The sequence below is a fragment of the Corythoichthys intestinalis genome, chromosome 7 (assembly GCF_030265065.1).
Source record: "Corythoichthys intestinalis isolate RoL2023-P3 chromosome 7, ASM3026506v1, whole genome shotgun sequence".
Lineage (NCBI taxonomy): Eukaryota > Metazoa > Chordata > Actinopteri > Syngnathiformes > Syngnathidae > Corythoichthys > Corythoichthys intestinalis.
Genome location: NC_080401.1, coordinates 60,734,032 through 60,750,687, shown reverse-complemented (window position 1 = coordinate 60,750,687; position 16,656 = coordinate 60,734,032). Strand labels below are relative to the sequence as shown.

The following is a 16,656-nucleotide window of genomic DNA, read 5'->3' as shown; positions in this document are numbered from 1 at the left end:
GCCATTGTAGGCTGTTTGCGGCAATGCGTGAATGAGTCGTACCGCAAATGCGTTAATTGCGATATTTTCACGTGATTCATTTTAAAAAATTAATTACCGCCCGTTAACGCGATAAATTTGACAGCCCTACATTTAACAAAACAAAATAAATGCATTCATTTGGGATGAAATGCATAAGTGATGCTACAACAATCTAAGGATATACTGGCAAGCGGGGTGGCCGTTTATATCACCCCCTGGTGGCGCCCTCTTTATCGGCTCTAATAAGCCACAATTGCTCTCTTTTACTAAAATATGTTAGAAACATAAAATATTGCAATTGATTTAAAAATCTATAATCTTTAGTACATGGAGGGCGCCATGTTTTACGGAGGCACAGGGTGATGTCAGTTTGTCACTGTCACTAGACGAACACTACCGGTGTTCTGCCAAAATGGCGAAAAGTCCTACATGACGCCAATTTGTACTACCGTGGTCTTTCATCTTGTTTTGTTTCGATGCGTACAGCCAGAAAGTACTAAAAATATGCCTTAAGAAAATACTTAAATGTGGTTATATCAAATAAGGACGGTTTAAATACACTACGTGACCGCTTTTTCTCATCCTCTGGTCTCGTCTCATCCCATCTTTCCTGTTCATTTGCTTTTGCTCCTCGTTTTGTGAAATATGGACAGTGCTGTCATTGCCATTAATCTTCCTCTCAGGTTCAAATTGAAAGGGTTGAACAGATGACATGTTTATGTCGCTAGAGTCATACTCTGGAAGACCGTCAGCGTAACCATATGACGTCACTTGCGACGTCAAAAACCATGGCGACCTTCTAGGTCAGGGGTCGGAAACCCTATGGCTCACGAGCCAGATCTGGCTCTGTTAACGGCTGCAACTGGCTGGCAGACAAATCTTTAATTATTAAAAAAAAAAAAGTTTCATTGTAGTTCTTTGCGCATTGTGTGAAACGGCGACGGTCACCGGTCATACGCTGGTGTTGTGCAGTAATTAGCAGACGTGACATTTGCAGCGTATGGTATGTTAACTTTTTTAATGCTCTGACAACACTCCCGCACTTCGCACTAGATACCATCATACAGCAACCTAGATGTGCTACATTGGATCCCCCCCAAGTCCCGTGCCATTGGCTGCGTGAGGCCAGGGTGATCATGGGACACGTAGTCTGTACACTACAACTGGTGACTAGAAAGCCGGTTTGCAGTCATTTTAGTGGGAAAGTGGCAAACATATATGTCGTTGTGTCTGTCTGTCTGTCTGTCTGTCTGTCTGTCTGTCTGTCTGTCTGTCTGTCTGTCTGTCTGTCTGTCTGTCTGTCTATCTATCTATCTATCTATCTATCTATCTATCTATCTATCTATCTATCTATCTATCTATCTATCTATCTCATGGGCAACACAGATGAGGCAGAAACACCATTCAAGTCAGGTTGCCGTATTTTGCTGTCGAAAATAGCGGCCGATGTACGCATGTGCGTGAAGCAAACTTCCCTAGTTTTTAGTTTCGTCTTCCACGTTTGTCAACTAATTTCAGAAACCCTTTTGAGAAGATGTCAAAAGGAAAAAAAAATGCCAGGAGTATCATACTTTTCAGCAGGAGTGGACGGAGGAATTTGCCTTTATGGAGAGTTTTTGACGACTTTTCGGATAAAGACAAGATAATTAAACGGATGAAAGACTGTTCACGATCATACCATCATGATGTCTAATCCAATTGAGGCAACGCAAGTGAAAGACGTAAATGCGACACTATTTTTTCTCAGTCAACAGACATAAGCAATTTATCTCAGTTCAGCGTGATTGCAAGGTTTTGACTATGAAAGGGACAACAAAAAGGGAGGGCTTATGCAAGTCCTTCACTGAGTTCAGAAGTCGCATTAATGGCAAGAAATATTCATCATCGATTAGCAACAGCATAACTGTTATTCAGAGTACTTTAAAAGTGTTGAAATTACACAAAATGCACACATTACTTTTATTTTTTATTTTAAATATATTGTATGGCTCTCACAGAATTACATGTAAAAAATATGTGGTGTTCATGGCTCTCTCAGCCGAAAAGGTTTCGACCCGTTCTAGTTAAACTAATTTTAGTTAAACATCAAGAGGGGGTTTAATATCAAATCATTGTAACTCATAATAACGTTCATCTTTTAAGAACTACAAGCCTTTCTATCCGTGTATCCCTTGAAGAACGCCAGGCAAAGTGAAGATGTGCGAATTCTGCGTTTGTGGCGCCATCATGTGGACACCGAAGATTTAACTGTGGAAAGGTCACTGGCTGCCACAAACTTTGTTGTTACGTCACACATAAAACCGATGTTTACATTTGGAGTAAATTAGACGGGTGCTTTTTTGCTTCTATTTTGTTTACAAACTCTTGCTGTTCTTCATATTGAAGAACCCATGCGAAAAATAGGAGTATTATGGACAATTATTTTTCGCACATTGTTATGAATGTAGTTCAAAATGAATTAATGTGCATAGAATTTAGAATGTATTGATGGGGCGTGGGGCCAATCAATGGGGGCCTGCATTGTTCTGACCGAGTAGAAACACAGGTTTCATTTTGTTGAAAATTCTTGTGAATAAATGCTTAAACCCCCAAATTCTTTATAGATATGGACATAAAACTGCCTCGATTTTTGGTTAAAAGCAAAAACAAAACAAAAAACGCGCAGTTAGCATTTATTTTACATAAATATGTCAACGTACGATGCTAATCTGTCAGTCAATGTGGAGGTCGCTATATGTAAACAGAGCTTCTCTGGTGAAAATTCTTGAGAATAAATGCTTAAATCCCCGAATGGACGTAAAACAGTCTCGATTCTTGGTTACAAGGAAAAAAATTACTTGCAGATAGCATTTATTTTACGCAAATATGTCGAAGTACAATGCTAGTCTGTTAGTGAATGCAGCTAGCGGCCGCCTCATGTAAAAAGAGCTTTTCTGGTCAAAAATCTTGTGAATAAATGCTTAAATCCCCTTATTCTTTATAGATATGGACGTAAAACCGCCTCGGTTCTTGGTTAAAACCAAAAAAAAAAAAAAAACGCAGTTAGCATTTATTTCACATAATTATGTCGAAGTATGATGCTAGTCTGTCAGTCAACGTGGCGGTTGCCATATGTAAAGAGCTTCTCCGGAGAAAATTCTTGTGAATAAATGCTTAAATCCCTGAATGGACGTAAAAGTCTCAAGTCTTGGTTAGAAGAAAAAAAAGCTTGCATTTAGCATTTATTTTACGTAAATATGTCAAAGTACAGTGCTAGTCTGTTAGTGAATGTAGCAAGCAGCCACCTGATGAAAAGAGAGCTTTTCCGGTCAAAATTCTTGTGAATAAATGCTTAAATCCCTGAATGGACGTAAAACAGTCTCGATTCTTGGTTAAAAGGGAAAAAAATGTGCAGTTGGCATTTATTTTACGAAAATATGTCGAAGTACAATGCTAGTCTGTTAGCGAATGCAGCTAGCGGCCGCCTGAAGTAAATAGAGCTTTTCTGGCGAAAATTCTTGTGAACAAATGCTTAAATCCCCAAATTCTTTATGGGCATGGACATTAAAGTCTCGATTCGTGGTTAAAAGCAAAAAAGAAACGTGCAGTTAGCATTTAATTTTTGTAAATATTGCAAACATGCCAGTGCAGTCGCGGATAATTTCTCCCATTGATTTTTTTTTTCTCCACGTTTCAAAATGCGTGCATGGTATAAAAATATACAGTAATAATGACCTTGAATCCTCAAACAAATAACTCCTGAGACAATCCTTCCTATTTGTATACGGTACAGCTTTCGTACTTTTTCAAAAGAAATCCGGCATTAGATCCTTGCGTGTTTGTGAATAGCTCCTCTTGATGTGGGCGGCCCCCTACTTGAAAGCGAGGCGCAGTGCATGACCGATCTGACCCGTCAATATCATTATGGAGTCTATGGTTGGCTGTTTTAAAAAAAAAATTTTTTTTTAAACAAACATGCAGGTGTGGACGTAATTATTTTTTCCCATTGTATTAGAGCAGAATCCTCGGTTTTAAAAACACTGCTAGGTGTAGACATAGCGTTCAAGGTTACAGTGCTAAATACTCGACTTTGAAGTAGGAATTTTCCATTGTTTTGTTACTATTTGATTGAATCTAAGCCAGACTCATGCAGCACCAAGTACTCACTGGTGTATTATTAGAATCTGCTTTTAGCGCCCCCTGATTTGCTGGTCGTTTTTCATCATTAAAAATGGGACAATTACTACCAGTGTAGGCTTGACAAGATGGCCACTTTTAATACTTTTCTCTCATTGCATTTTGAAATTGAGCTTAAAAAGATGTCAGAAAAGCCCATAAATGGCCGCTCATTTGTCACTCACGTTGAGCAGAAAGGTTGACCTCTAGCCCCGTGGCGTTGAGCCTCCCTCCTTTGTCAAGACCCCGCGTGGCGCCCGTACGCCACGGTTATCTTAGCATAGCATAGCAACACTTAAATGCATTTCTGGAGTGTTTGTCAAGGTTTGCCGTTTTGCTCACCTCCTTTGTGATCCTTTGCCGCACTCCTAGCTATACAGAGAGGTCATTTGACCTCCCACAAAACAGAAAAAAAAGTTCTAAAAATAACACCTGCAGCTGTTTGAGTATTCAGCCAGGTGGCGCCATGACTCGCCCGTGTGTTTTATACACTTGCACTCCATTCCAAATATGTCTTTTTATTCACTTGAACCCCTAAAAGTGACAAGGCACTAACCAAAAAAGAAGAACCGTAACAGAAAATCACGTCAAACCATACGGGAGTGACCTCGCTCTCTTTCTACTGCGCGCGTCGCCGGCGGAGGATGAAGACGATGACGGAGGCGGAGCTTCACTTGAGGTGCAGCAGCATGCTGGCGGGGTTCTCTAGGAAGTCTCGCCACATGTTGGAGAAGCGACACATGGTGGCGCCGTCCACCACGCGGTGGTCCGCCGACCAGCTGACGTTCATCACGTGCGCGCGGGTCACTTGACCGGACGCGTCGAAGCGCGGCAGCACCTGTCGACGGACGGACGGGTCAGCGCCTGGCGACGGGGAAACGTCGACGGGAAAGGCCCACCTGGATTCTGCCCAGCGCCCCGATGGCCACCTCGGGCGGGAGGATGACCGGCTTGGCGTACGTCCCTCCGATCTGAGGAAAAAAATGGCCACAAGATTCAAAACAACTCAAAGTATTAGACACATTAAACGACAAAGTGACATTTCATTCCCTCTGATAGGTCAGTTTCGGTGAGGGGCGAGAACCTCGTTCGCTAATACAACTATAGGGTCACTCCCTGTTGATATTAGGTCACATCCTGTTCATAGTGGGGCATTTTGGGGTCACTTCCTGTTTAACGGTTCACTTGTTGGTATGAGGTCACTTCCTTGTGTTTTGGGGGCATCTCAGGGTCACTTCCTGTTAAATGTTAAATCACTTCAGGTTGATTTTGGGTTAGACTTTCTGTTGAGAACAGATCACTTGTTGATGATAGGTCACTTCCTGTTGGTATTAGGTCACTTCAGATGGATTTTAGGGCGTTTTGGGGTCATTTCCTGTTTTCGGGCATTTTGGAGTCACTTCATATTGATATTGGGTCACTTCCTGTTGATTTCGGGCCATTTTGGGGTCACTTCCTGTTGATATTAGCTCACTTCAGGTTGATTTTGGGACGCCTTTCCTGTTGATATCGGTTCACTTCCTGTTTATCAGTTCACTTGTAGATGATAGGTCACCCTCCTGTTGATTTCAGAGTATTTTCGGGTCACTTCTTGTTCATATCAGGTCATTTCCTGTTTTTAGGCCGCCTCAGGTTCATTTTAGGGCGTTTTCGGGTCATTTCCTGTTGATATTCTGTTGATATTGGGTAACTTCCTGTTTTTGGGGCATTTTGGGATCACCGCATGTTGATATCGGGTCACTTCCTGTTAATTTCAGGGCATTTTGGGGTCACTTCCTATTGATATGAGGTCACTTCCTGTTGATATTGGGTCACTTCCCTTTTTTTGGGGCGTTTTGGGGTCACTTCATGTTGATATGGGGTTACTTCCTGCTGATATCAGTTCACTTGTTGATATTAGGTCACTTCAGCTTGATTTTGGGGGCTTTTGGGGTCACTTTCTGTTGATATTAGGTCACTTCAGGTTGATTTTTGAGCGTTTTGGGGTCACTTCCTGTTGATATCAGTTCACTTGTTGATAAAATGTCTCAATCCCTTTTGATCTTGGGGCATTTTGTGGTCACTTCCTGTTGATATCAGGTCATTTCCTGTTGATATTAAGTCACTTAAGGTTGATTTTAGGGCGTTTTAGGGTAGCTTTCTGTTGATATCGGGTCACTTCCTGTTGATTTTGGGGCATTTTGGGGACAATTCCTATTAGCGGTGGGAATCTTTGGGCACCTAAGGATTCGATTACGATTCAGAGGCTCCGATTCAATTATAAATCAATTATTGATACACCCCAAAAGCCCCCCCCCCCCGCTTTTAATTTTTTTGTACTCTAGTTCCAAAATTGTTCAAAAATCCTTTCAGGCTCAACAAACTATTTCAGTATCAAGCTAACTGTTAAAAACAGTCAATAAAATACTCAAGTCCCCATTCTATATCGGCAGCTTTAAACTACATTCAATTCATTTAATGTTGTGAATCAACCGTTAAAGTTGTTCAAATTGCGCCCGTTATTCCATAATTTCCCTTCTACTTTTGAGGTGAACGTTTTAAAACTGTTTCATCATTTAAAGATAGATTCAAGTCAAGATTTTGCCAATTTGTTTTTTTTAACACGGCCGTCGTCTGTCATTTCACATCTAGTTCTAGATATATGTGATATCTACCATAGCCGTATGTTGCCGTATGTTTGTAGCAACTAGCAACTGGGCGCTGTTTGTAGTGGCTGACAGCGTATTATTGTTTTTTTTAAAAAATTGAATCTAGCGGCATGAGTTGAACATGATATTTACTCTCGGTCCGTTCCGCATTGCGTCCTGAAGACCGCGCTGACTGTGTTTTTTTTCCACTTTACCTGGTATAAGTCAATCATCGGAATTTGGATGTTTGTGAATCGTTCTCGAATCTTCCACGGCCAAATCGCGAATAATCTAAGAATGGGAAATTTCGCACGCTTCTAATTTCTATAGATATTCCTGTTGATTTCAGGGTATTTTGGGGTCGCTTCCTATTGATATTAGGTCACCTCAGGTTCATTTTAGGGTCACTTTCTATTAATAGTGGGTCACTTCCTGTTGTGGGGTCACTTCCTGTTGATATCAGTTCACTTGTTGATGAAGCGCCTCACTTCCTTTTGATTTCGGGGCATTTGGGGTCACTTCCTGTTGATATTAAGTCAGTTTAGGTTGATTTTAGGGTGTTTTGGGGTCACGTCCTGTTGATATCAGTTTACTTGTTGATAAAAGGTCTCACTTCCTGTGGATTTTGGGGTCACTTCCTGTTGGTATCAGGTCACTACTGTTGATATTAGGTCACTTCCTTTTGATCTCGGGGTATTTTGGGGTCACTTCCTGTTGATATTAGGTCATTTCCTGTTGATATTAGGTCACTTCGGGGTGATTTTAGGGCGTTTTGGGGTCACTTCCTGTTGATATTAGGTCACCTCAGGTTCATTTTCAGGCATTTTGGGGTCACTTCCTGTTGATATCAGTTCACTTGTTGATAAAGCGTCTCACTTCCTTTTGATTCTGGGGCATTTTGGGGTCACTTCCTGCTTATTAGGTCACTTAAGGTTAATAGCAGGTCACTTCCTGTAGATATACTTCATGTTTTAGTGGCGTTTTGGGGTGACTTCCTGTTTTTTTTTGGGGCGTTTTGAGGTCACTTCCTGTTGAAATCGGGTCACTTTCTGAATTTGGGGCCTTTTGGGGTCACTTCCTATTGATAGCAGGTCATTTCCTGTGGATATTAGGTTACGTTACTGATTGGTTACTGATTTTCAGGCATTTTAGGGGTCAATTTCTGTTGATATCAGGTCACTTGTTGATAATAGGTCACTTCCTGTTGATATCTGGGCATTTTGGGGCTACTTCCTATTGATAACAGGTCACTTCCTGTTAATGAAAAGCCATTGCAAATGAATGGGAAATTTCGTTTTTTTGCAAATGATGTTGGAAACGTACGTTTTTGCCACATGAAAAATAATAGCCCGGTACACTTCAATATCCAGAATCTTTTATTTGTAATAGATATGATTAGGACCAAAACTGTGGGACAGGCATGGTTTTGAAAGGTTAGGGTTAGTGAAGTGACATTACACCTGCAATATTTACCGGCCCTCACGCAGCTCACCAAAAATGATAACGGCTCCACTCACCGATCCGATATTGGACAAGCTGAACGTTCCTCCGCTCAAGTCGGCCGTTCCCAGCTGTCCGGCGGCGCCCAGCTCCTGCAGCCGGTTGAGTTCCCGCGCCACTTCCAGGATGCTGAGCAGCTGCACGTTCTTCACGGTTGGCACCAGCAGACCCAGGCCCGTGTCCATGGCCACGCCGATGTTGTGGGACGCCTGTCCGAAGAAAGCGTTTTCAGCGTGCGCGAGCCGCTCCGAAGCCGACCGGCCTCACCTTATATGTGATGTTCTGACAGCCCTGGTCCAACGTGGCGTTGAGGACGGGGAAGCGGGCTAGGCAGAGGGAGGCGGCCTGGGCCAAATTCACAACATGGCGTTACAAACTAGTGTTGTTTGACATAGGAAAAAAAACATCCATATGTGATATATATCCATATATGGATACAGCCATTTCACGGTCACTTCCTGTAGTTATCGAGTTATTTCCTGTAAATTGGCAGCATTACACAGTCACTTCCTGTTGATTTTGGGGCATTTCCAGGTCACTTCATATCAATGTGGGGACATGTAATGGTCACTTCCTATTGACATCAGGTCACTTGCCGTTGATTTGGCAGCATTACAGGGTCACTTCCCGTTGATTTGGGGACATTTCAGGGTCACTTCCTGTTGATATCAGGCCATTTCTTATATACTTGTAGGAATTTCAAGGTCACTTCATTTCAATGTGGAGACATTTCATGGTCACTTCCTGTAGTTAGCAGGTCACTTCCTGTTGATTGGGCGCATTACAGGTTCACTTCCTGTTGATATCGGGCCACTTCCTATTATTTTGTAGGCATTTCAGGGTCACTTCATATCGACGTGGGGACATTTCACGGTCACTTCCTGTAGTTATCAGGTCACTTCCTGTTAATTTGGCAGCATTGCAGGGTCACTTCCTGTTGATTTTGGGACATTTCAACGTCACTTCCCGTTCATAAAAGGCCACTTCCTATTGATTAGTACGCATTTCAGGGTCACTTCATATCAATGTGTAGATATTTCACGGCCACTTCCTGCAGTTATCGGGTCACTTCCTGTTGACATCAGTTGATTCGCTGTTCATTTTGGCCAGCATTACAGGGTCAGTTCCTGTTGATTTTAGGGCATTTCAGGGTCACTTCATATCGACGTGAGGACATTTCATGGTGACCTCCTGTAGTCATCGGGTACCTTCCTGTTGACATTGGGTCACTTCCTGTTGATTGGGCAGCATTTCAGGGCATTTCAGGGTCACTTCCTTTACTTATCGGTCACTTCCCGTTGATTTGGGGACATTTCAGGGTCACTTCCTGTAGTTATCGGGTCACTTGTTGATTTGTAGGCATTTCAGGGTCATTTCCTGATGACTTCCAGTCAATTAGAATTGCAAATTGGGCCACTGGAAATAAATGGAAAATTTCCTTCATTAAAAATGAATGGGATATTACCTTGCTGCGCCTCAATATGCGGAAATTTTTGTGCTCCTAACTACTGAAACGTCGCACACTCAATGTGATGTGAGACATCGATTTGATTTTCATCATTTTTCGAGAGGGTGGGTGCTGAGAAATATTGCATTTTCAAGGACATGACACAAAGGCTTTTTTCAAACCTTGACAGTTAAATCCAAGGATTTCAAGTACCTTGATGAAGAAGGGCATGTAGCTGAGTTTGACCCCGTGACTTTGGGCTTCGGCCTTGAGCTCGGCCCGCAGCGCCACCAGGCGTCCCAGGTCCACCTCGTCGCACAGACCCAGGTGCGGGATGGCCAGCGCCGCCGTCATGCTCTTGACCATGGCCTTTTGGAAGCCTGCCAAAGACGGAAAACGCCGTCGGTCGGTCGATCGGTCGTTCGGGTTAGCGAAGCCGAGCGAGCTGACGCTGACCTTTGAGCGGCTCGGTGGTGTCTCGGCCAACCGGGACGTGCAGCGGCCGAGCGGCGGGGGGCGGCGGGGACGCCGAGGGCGTTTCCCGTAAGGGGCTGGGAGGCAAAATGGCGCCCGTCTGCTTGGCCAGAAAGTTGAGAATGTCTTCCTTCAGGATGCGGCCATCCTTTCCTGACCCCACCACCTCGCTCAGCTTGATCTGTAAGGGACAACTGGTCATTTTTTTCTCATCCTCAATTTCAAACAGTTTTTCTCCAAATCACATCATTTACACAAGAAAACAGTTCAAGACACTAAGGAGTGCAAAAGTATATACAGTATATGGTTCTGCCAAAAACATACTCGTTCATTAATGGCTAAAATTTCAAATTGATTTTCAATGGCCCTCTTCGCATTTCAATGGCACCTAATGATTTCCAATCCAAGTGGCTCAATAGCAACAGGAAGTTACCCCTAATGAACCCAAAATGGACAGGAAGTGACCCGATATCAAAAGGACGTGGCCATGAAACGCCCACAAACGAACAGAAGTCACTTCCTGTTGATTTGGGGGCATTTTGTTGTCATGTCCTGTTGACATTAGGTCACTTCCTGTTGGTTTCGGGGCATTTTGAGGTCACTTCCTATTTATGCCAGGTCACTTCCTGTTGATTTGAGGGCATTCCAGGGTCACTTCCTGTTCATATTGTGACCGTTTCCATTTATTCGCACAAATTCCTGTTGGTTATGGGTATTATGGGATCACTTCTTGTTGATTTGGGGGCATTTCGGGGTCACTTCCTATTGACACCAGGTCATTTCCTGTTCATTTGAGGGATTCCAGGGTCACTTTCTGATCATATTGTGTCACTTCCCTTTGATATTGCACCACTTGCTGTTGGTTATGGGGCTTTTTCTGGGTTACTTCCTGTTTGTTGGGAGCATTCCTGGGTCACTTCCTGTTAATTTTGGGTCACTTCCTGTTGATTTTGGGGCATTCATAGGTTGCTTGCTGTTGATCTTGGGTCACTTCCTAATGATTTTTGGGGCATTCCTAGGTTTCTTCCTGTTTATTTTGGGTCACTTCCTGTGTCGCTATTGATTTGAAGCATTCCTAGGTTGTTCCCTGTTTATTTTGGGTCACTTCCTGTTGATTTTGGTTCACTTCCTGTTTATTTTGGAGCATTCCTATTGATTTTTGGGGCAATACTAGGCCACTTCCTGTTGATTTTGAGTCAGTTCCTGTTGATTTTTGGGCATTCCTAGGTGACTTCCTATTCATTTGCGGCATTTCAGGGTCACTTCCTGTTAATAATGGGGTATTTCAGGGTCACTTCCTGTCCATATTGGGTCACTTCCCATTAATATTGCACCACTTCCTGTTGGTAATGGTGCATTTTAGGGTCACTTCCTATTGACACCAGGTCACTTCATGTTAATTTGAGACATTCCAGAGTCACTTCGTGTTGAAATCAGCTCTCTTCCTGTTGTTTATGGGGTATTTCAGGGCCACTTCCTGTCCATATTGGGTCACTTCCCAATGACATTGCACCACTTTCTGTAGGTTATGGGGCCTTTCGGGGTCACTTCCTATTGACACTAAGTCCCTTCCTGTTGATTTGAGGCATTCCAGAGTCACTTCCTGTTGATGTCAGGTGACTTCCTGATGATTATGGGGCATTTCAATGTCACTTCCTGTTCATATTGGGCCCCTTCTTGTTGTTTTGGTGGCATTTCGGGGTCACTTCCTAATAATAGGGCTAGGGTTCCAAATGATAGAAATAACAAAATAAATGTTTTGTTGTTTTCATTCGACAAGGCAAAGAAGCGGCAAATGGGACTGACGTTGTTCTCCATGGCGAGGCGTCTGACGGCCGGTGTGGCCTGGGTCTTGAGTCCTTTGATTTCCTGGTGGGTGTGCTCCTCTCGGGCCATGGCCGGCGTCTCCACCACGTCTTCTTCCTGGATGGCGTCTGACGAGCGAGCGAGAGTTAGCGGGAGGGTCGCCGAGGCTTTGCGGAGGCCTCACCCGAAGCCGATTCGGTGTCGATGTCCACCAGCGGTTGGCCCACCAGGGCCACGTCGTCGGCGTCGTAGTAAAGTTTGGTGATGACGCCGTCGTAGCGGCTGGTGATGGTGACGGACGCCTTGTCACTTTGAACCTCGCAGATGCTGTCGAACTGAGACACTTTGTCTCCCGCTTTCACGTACCTGAAGGAAAAAGCATATCTGGCTGCAGGCAAACTATCATCATTTTCCCACTATACATCACATACAAGGCTCATGATCACAATCATCATCTCACCACATGGAAATATAACAAAGCTCAGGGTCAGGAAATCATTGATGGTAACTGTGCATGTCATGTAAAAGCCTTCATCCGATGGCCCAATTTGGCATTCCATTGACAGGTAATCAACTGGAAACGAGCCTGAAATGGCCTTCAATCAACAGGAAATGAGACCAGATACACACTCAAAACAACAGGAAGTGACCTCAAAAAGCTCTATTAAAAGGAAGTGACCGAATATGAATAGGGAGTGACCCCGTAGTGACTCAAACCAAAAGAAAGTGATGCTGAAACAATGCAAAATCAACAGGAATAGACACAATATAACAGGAAATTCCCCAAATGAACAGGAAGTGGCCCAATATAAACAGGACATGACCCCAAAATGCCCCAACGGAGCAGGAAGTGACGCAATATTACCACAAAGTAACCCTAAAATGCCCAAATATCAACAGGAAGTGACCCTAATATGCTGCAAACCACTAGGAAGTAATCCCGAAAGACTACCATATAAATAGGAAGTGATCCAATATGAACCAGAAGTGGCCCTGAAATGCCCGCAAATCAACACAAAGTCACCCCGGTTTTCAACAGGAAGTGACCTCAAAAGGCCCTTATATCAACAGGAAGTGACCAAAATAAACAGGACATGACCCCGAAATGCCCCAAGGGAACAGGAAGTGACGCAATATCACTAAGAAGTGACCCCGAAATGCCCAAACAGCAACAAGAAGTGACCTTGAAATGCCGCAAACCAACAGGAAGTGACCCGATATCAACAGGAAGTGATCTCAAAAGTCTTTTACATCAATAGCAAGTGACCCAGAAATGACTTAAACCAAAAGAGATGCCGAAACAATGCAAAATCAACAGGAATGACACAATATAAAAAGAAGTGCCCCAAATAAACAGGAAGTGACCCAATATAAACAGGAAACGACCCTGAAATCTCCCAAAATCAACAGGAAGTGACACAATATGATTCCGAAATGCCCAAATATCAACAGGAAGTGACTCGGGAATGCCGCAAACCAACAGGAAATGACCCCGAAAGACCCAATATCAATAGGAAGTGACCCGATATGAACAGGAAGTGACACCAAAATGCCTCAAACCAACAGGAAGTGACACAATATCAACATAAAGTCACCCAAAAATATTGCAAAATCGACAGGAAGTGCCCTAGTATCAACAGGAAGTAACTCTGAAATTCCCCAAATGAACAGGAAGAGACCCAATATAAACAGGAAGTAACTCCGAAATGCCTCGAACCAAAACAAAGTGATGCTGAAACAATGCTAAATCAACATGAAGTGACATGATATAATAGGAAATGCTCTAAATGAACAGGAATTGATACCGATATAACTAGGAAGTTACCCTGAAATCCCCCAAAATCAACAGGAAGTGACACAATATAAATAAGAACTGAACCCGAATTGCTCAAATACAGTAAGTGACAAGTAGGAACAGGAATATCAATAGGAAGTGACCCAACATGAACAGGAAGTGATGCCAAAATGCCTCAAACCAACAGAAAGTGAATGCAAAATATCGCAAAATCACAGGAAGTGACCCTAAAATGCCCCAAATTAACAGGATGTGACCCAATATAAACAGGAAGTGACCCTAAAATCCCCCAAAATGAACAGGAATTGACGCATTATAAATAAGAAGAGACCCCAAAATCCCCAAATATCAACAGGAAGTGACCTGTTACCCGCAGGAAGTGAAAGGCCACCATATCAATTGGAAGTGACCCAATATGAACAGGAAGTGACCCTGAAATGCTGCAAACCAACGGTAAGTGACATAATATCAACCGAAGGTGACTCGCAAAATCAAAAGGAAGTGACTAAATATAACATGAAAAACCCCAAAATGCCCAAATATCATCAGGAAGTGACAAAGCATCAACAGGAAGTGACCCTGGAATGACTCAAACCAACAAGAAGTGACCCAATATACACAGGAAGTGACCTTAAAATCCCCAAAAATCAACAGGAAGTGATGCAATATAAATGAGAAGCGACCCCAAAATGCCCAAATATCAACAAGAAGTGACCCAATATACACAGGAAGTGACCCTAAAATCCCCCAAAATCAACAGGAAGTGATGCAATATTAATGAGAAGCGACACGAAAAATGCCCAAATATCAACAGGAAGTGACATCGCATCAACAGGAAGTGACCCTGGAATGACTCAAACCAACAAGAAGTGACCCAATATACACAGGAAGTGACCCTAAAATCCCCAAAAATCAACAGGAAGTGATGCAATATAAATGAGAAGCTACCCCAAAATGCCCAATTATCAACAGGAAGTGACCCAATATACACAGGAAGTCACCCAAAAATCAACAGGAAGTGATGCAATATAAATGAGAAGAGACCCCAAAATGCTCAAATATCAACAGGAAGCGACCTGTTACCCACAGAAAGTGATCCCGAAAGGCCACCATATCAATAGGAAGTGACCCAATATGAACAGGAAGGGACCCTGAAATGCCACAAACCAACAGGAAGTGACACAATATCAACAGAAATTGACTCCAAAATTGAGCAAAATCAACTAGAAGTGCCAAAATATAACAGGAAATGACACCAAAATGCCCAAATATTATCAGGAAGTGACCTTGTATCAATAGGATATAACCCTGAAATGAACAGGAAATGACCCAATATACACAGGAAGTGACCTTAAAATCCCCAATATCAACAGGACGTGACACAATATATAGAAGTAATGACCCCAAAATCAACAGGAAATGATGCAGTGTTAACAGGAAGTGACCCCAAAATCCACAGGAAGTGTATAACAAAGCTACCATTGCAATTTTCTAGTAGTCCCAACCTTCAAAATTGAATATCGTGAGATGATGTTCATCATGAGCTTCGTATTGCGAATGGTATGATGAGCTACCCACCCCTAAGTCCTGACAGGCTTTTTATTTCCGAGCGTTAAGGCGGCGACCGGTCGACCTACCACTCCTTCACCGTCACCTCCGTGATTCCCTCGCCGATGTCTGACAGTTTGAACTGGACCACGGCGCCGCGGGCTGCGACACAATACGCCGTCAGCGTCGTCGCCTATCCAAAGACGGCCGCCCCTACCCACCTGTTGAGGCGTGCAGCGCGCGGGCCAACGTCCGCGAGTTCACGCCGCACGTCGGTAACGTCCGCTCCGGCACGGCGGTGGCGGCGGGAATTAGGCGCGGCGCGACGTGGGCCACGCATCGCCGGCGGCACTGCTGCGTCAGCTGTCGGGGAAACACTTCATTGTGAACACTGACACAAAAGTAAGCCATATTGGCCAAAGGGCCACAATGAGCCCCAGGGCCCTACGTTTAAGACCCCTGTACTAAATGTAATAAAAACGTAAGAGGGGGAAGAAAAGAACTACAACTCCCATGATGCTCATCGGCGAAAAAAAGCAATGATTCTTCAATGTGTCTCCCGATCTTGTTTTGTTTCCTGGTACTAATATCAAAATAAACTGTAAATTAAGTTGTATATTTGAAACATCTAGGTTGTCATTTGGGCTGCTTTTAATCTAACAGGGCGGATTTTACGTCTTTCCCATCTGCCAACCACACCAAGTGCAAAGTGACATTGATTAGGAAGACGCTCGTTCAATTTTCCCTCACACGTTTTTGTCTCCCCTGCTAGCATTAGCATAGTCATCCGGAAAGTCGAGGGAAGCGGGCGAGCTACGGTGTGACGTAACGTGACGTCATGCCGGCCACCGCGGCTCCCGGCACGCGCTCGCCTGGGAAACATGACGCGACGCAAACTTCTTTTTTTTTGGCTTTTCGATATGACTCACCCATCTTCTGAAGACTAGCGAAGAGCCTCTCGTCATCGCCGCCATATTGCTCGCCGACGCCACAGATGCACGCCCCACCCCGCCCCGCCGGCAGCCAATCACTTTCCAGTAACGTCACACGCGCGTGCCACAAACTCCGACCAGAAACAAGTTTTACGTTAAAAAACAAGCCATAAAGACTCATGTTTTGCTACAAATTATTGATGTTAGCTGTTGCCTATCATCCATTTTATTCCTTTTTTTCTTTTTGAAAGGCGTTTCTTCGCAGCCCAAACGGTTTGACCCACAAACAGCGTTCATAAATAAAATAAAGGGGCGGCTAAGCGGCACATTTATCTATTACTGTTACACTAT

General features: G+C 43.6%; 1 protein-coding gene across 2 annotated transcripts; it reads right to left on the bottom strand.

The window, feature by feature from the left end:
- Positions 1-1,269: 1,269 nt before the first annotated feature.
- dbt (dihydrolipoamide branched chain transacylase E2) lies at positions 1,270-16,429 on the bottom strand. Of its 2 annotated transcripts, XR_009063928.1 has the most exons (12): positions 16,303-16,429; positions 15,595-15,736; positions 15,463-15,535; positions 12,215-12,396; positions 12,031-12,158; positions 10,207-10,405; positions 9,964-10,130; positions 8,571-8,648; positions 8,321-8,512; positions 5,076-5,147; positions 4,519-5,014; positions 4,362-4,450 (listed from the first exon to the last, which is right to left on the bottom strand). XR_009063928.1 is itself a non-coding variant. In XM_057841831.1 (11 exons), exons 1-11 carry the CDS (start codon positions 16,345-16,347, stop codon positions 4,847-4,849), a joined length of 1,446 nt encoding a protein of 481 aa, XP_057697814.1. In that variant the 5' UTR covers positions 16,348-16,429; the 3' UTR covers positions 1,270-4,846. The 2 variants fall into 2 exon arrangements, 1 of the variants encoding a protein (XP_057697814.1); XM_057841831.1 differs by having other exon boundaries at positions 1,270-5,014.
- Between the last annotated feature and the right edge of the window lie 227 nt (positions 16,430-16,656).

Coding starts and splice junctions, on each gene's coding strand:
- dbt (XM_057841831.1), bottom strand. CDS start 16,347: ATGGCGGCGATGACGAGAGGCTCTTCGCTAGTCTTCAGAAGATGG. Junction 12,159..12,214: donor CGACACCGAATCGGCTTCGG/GTGAGGCCTCCG, acceptor CTCGCTCGTCAG/ACGCCATCCAGGAAGAAGAC. Junction 8,649..9,963: donor ACATGCCCTTCTTCATCAAG/GTACTTGAAATC, acceptor AATTTGGCCCAG/GCCGCCTCCCTCTGCCTAGC.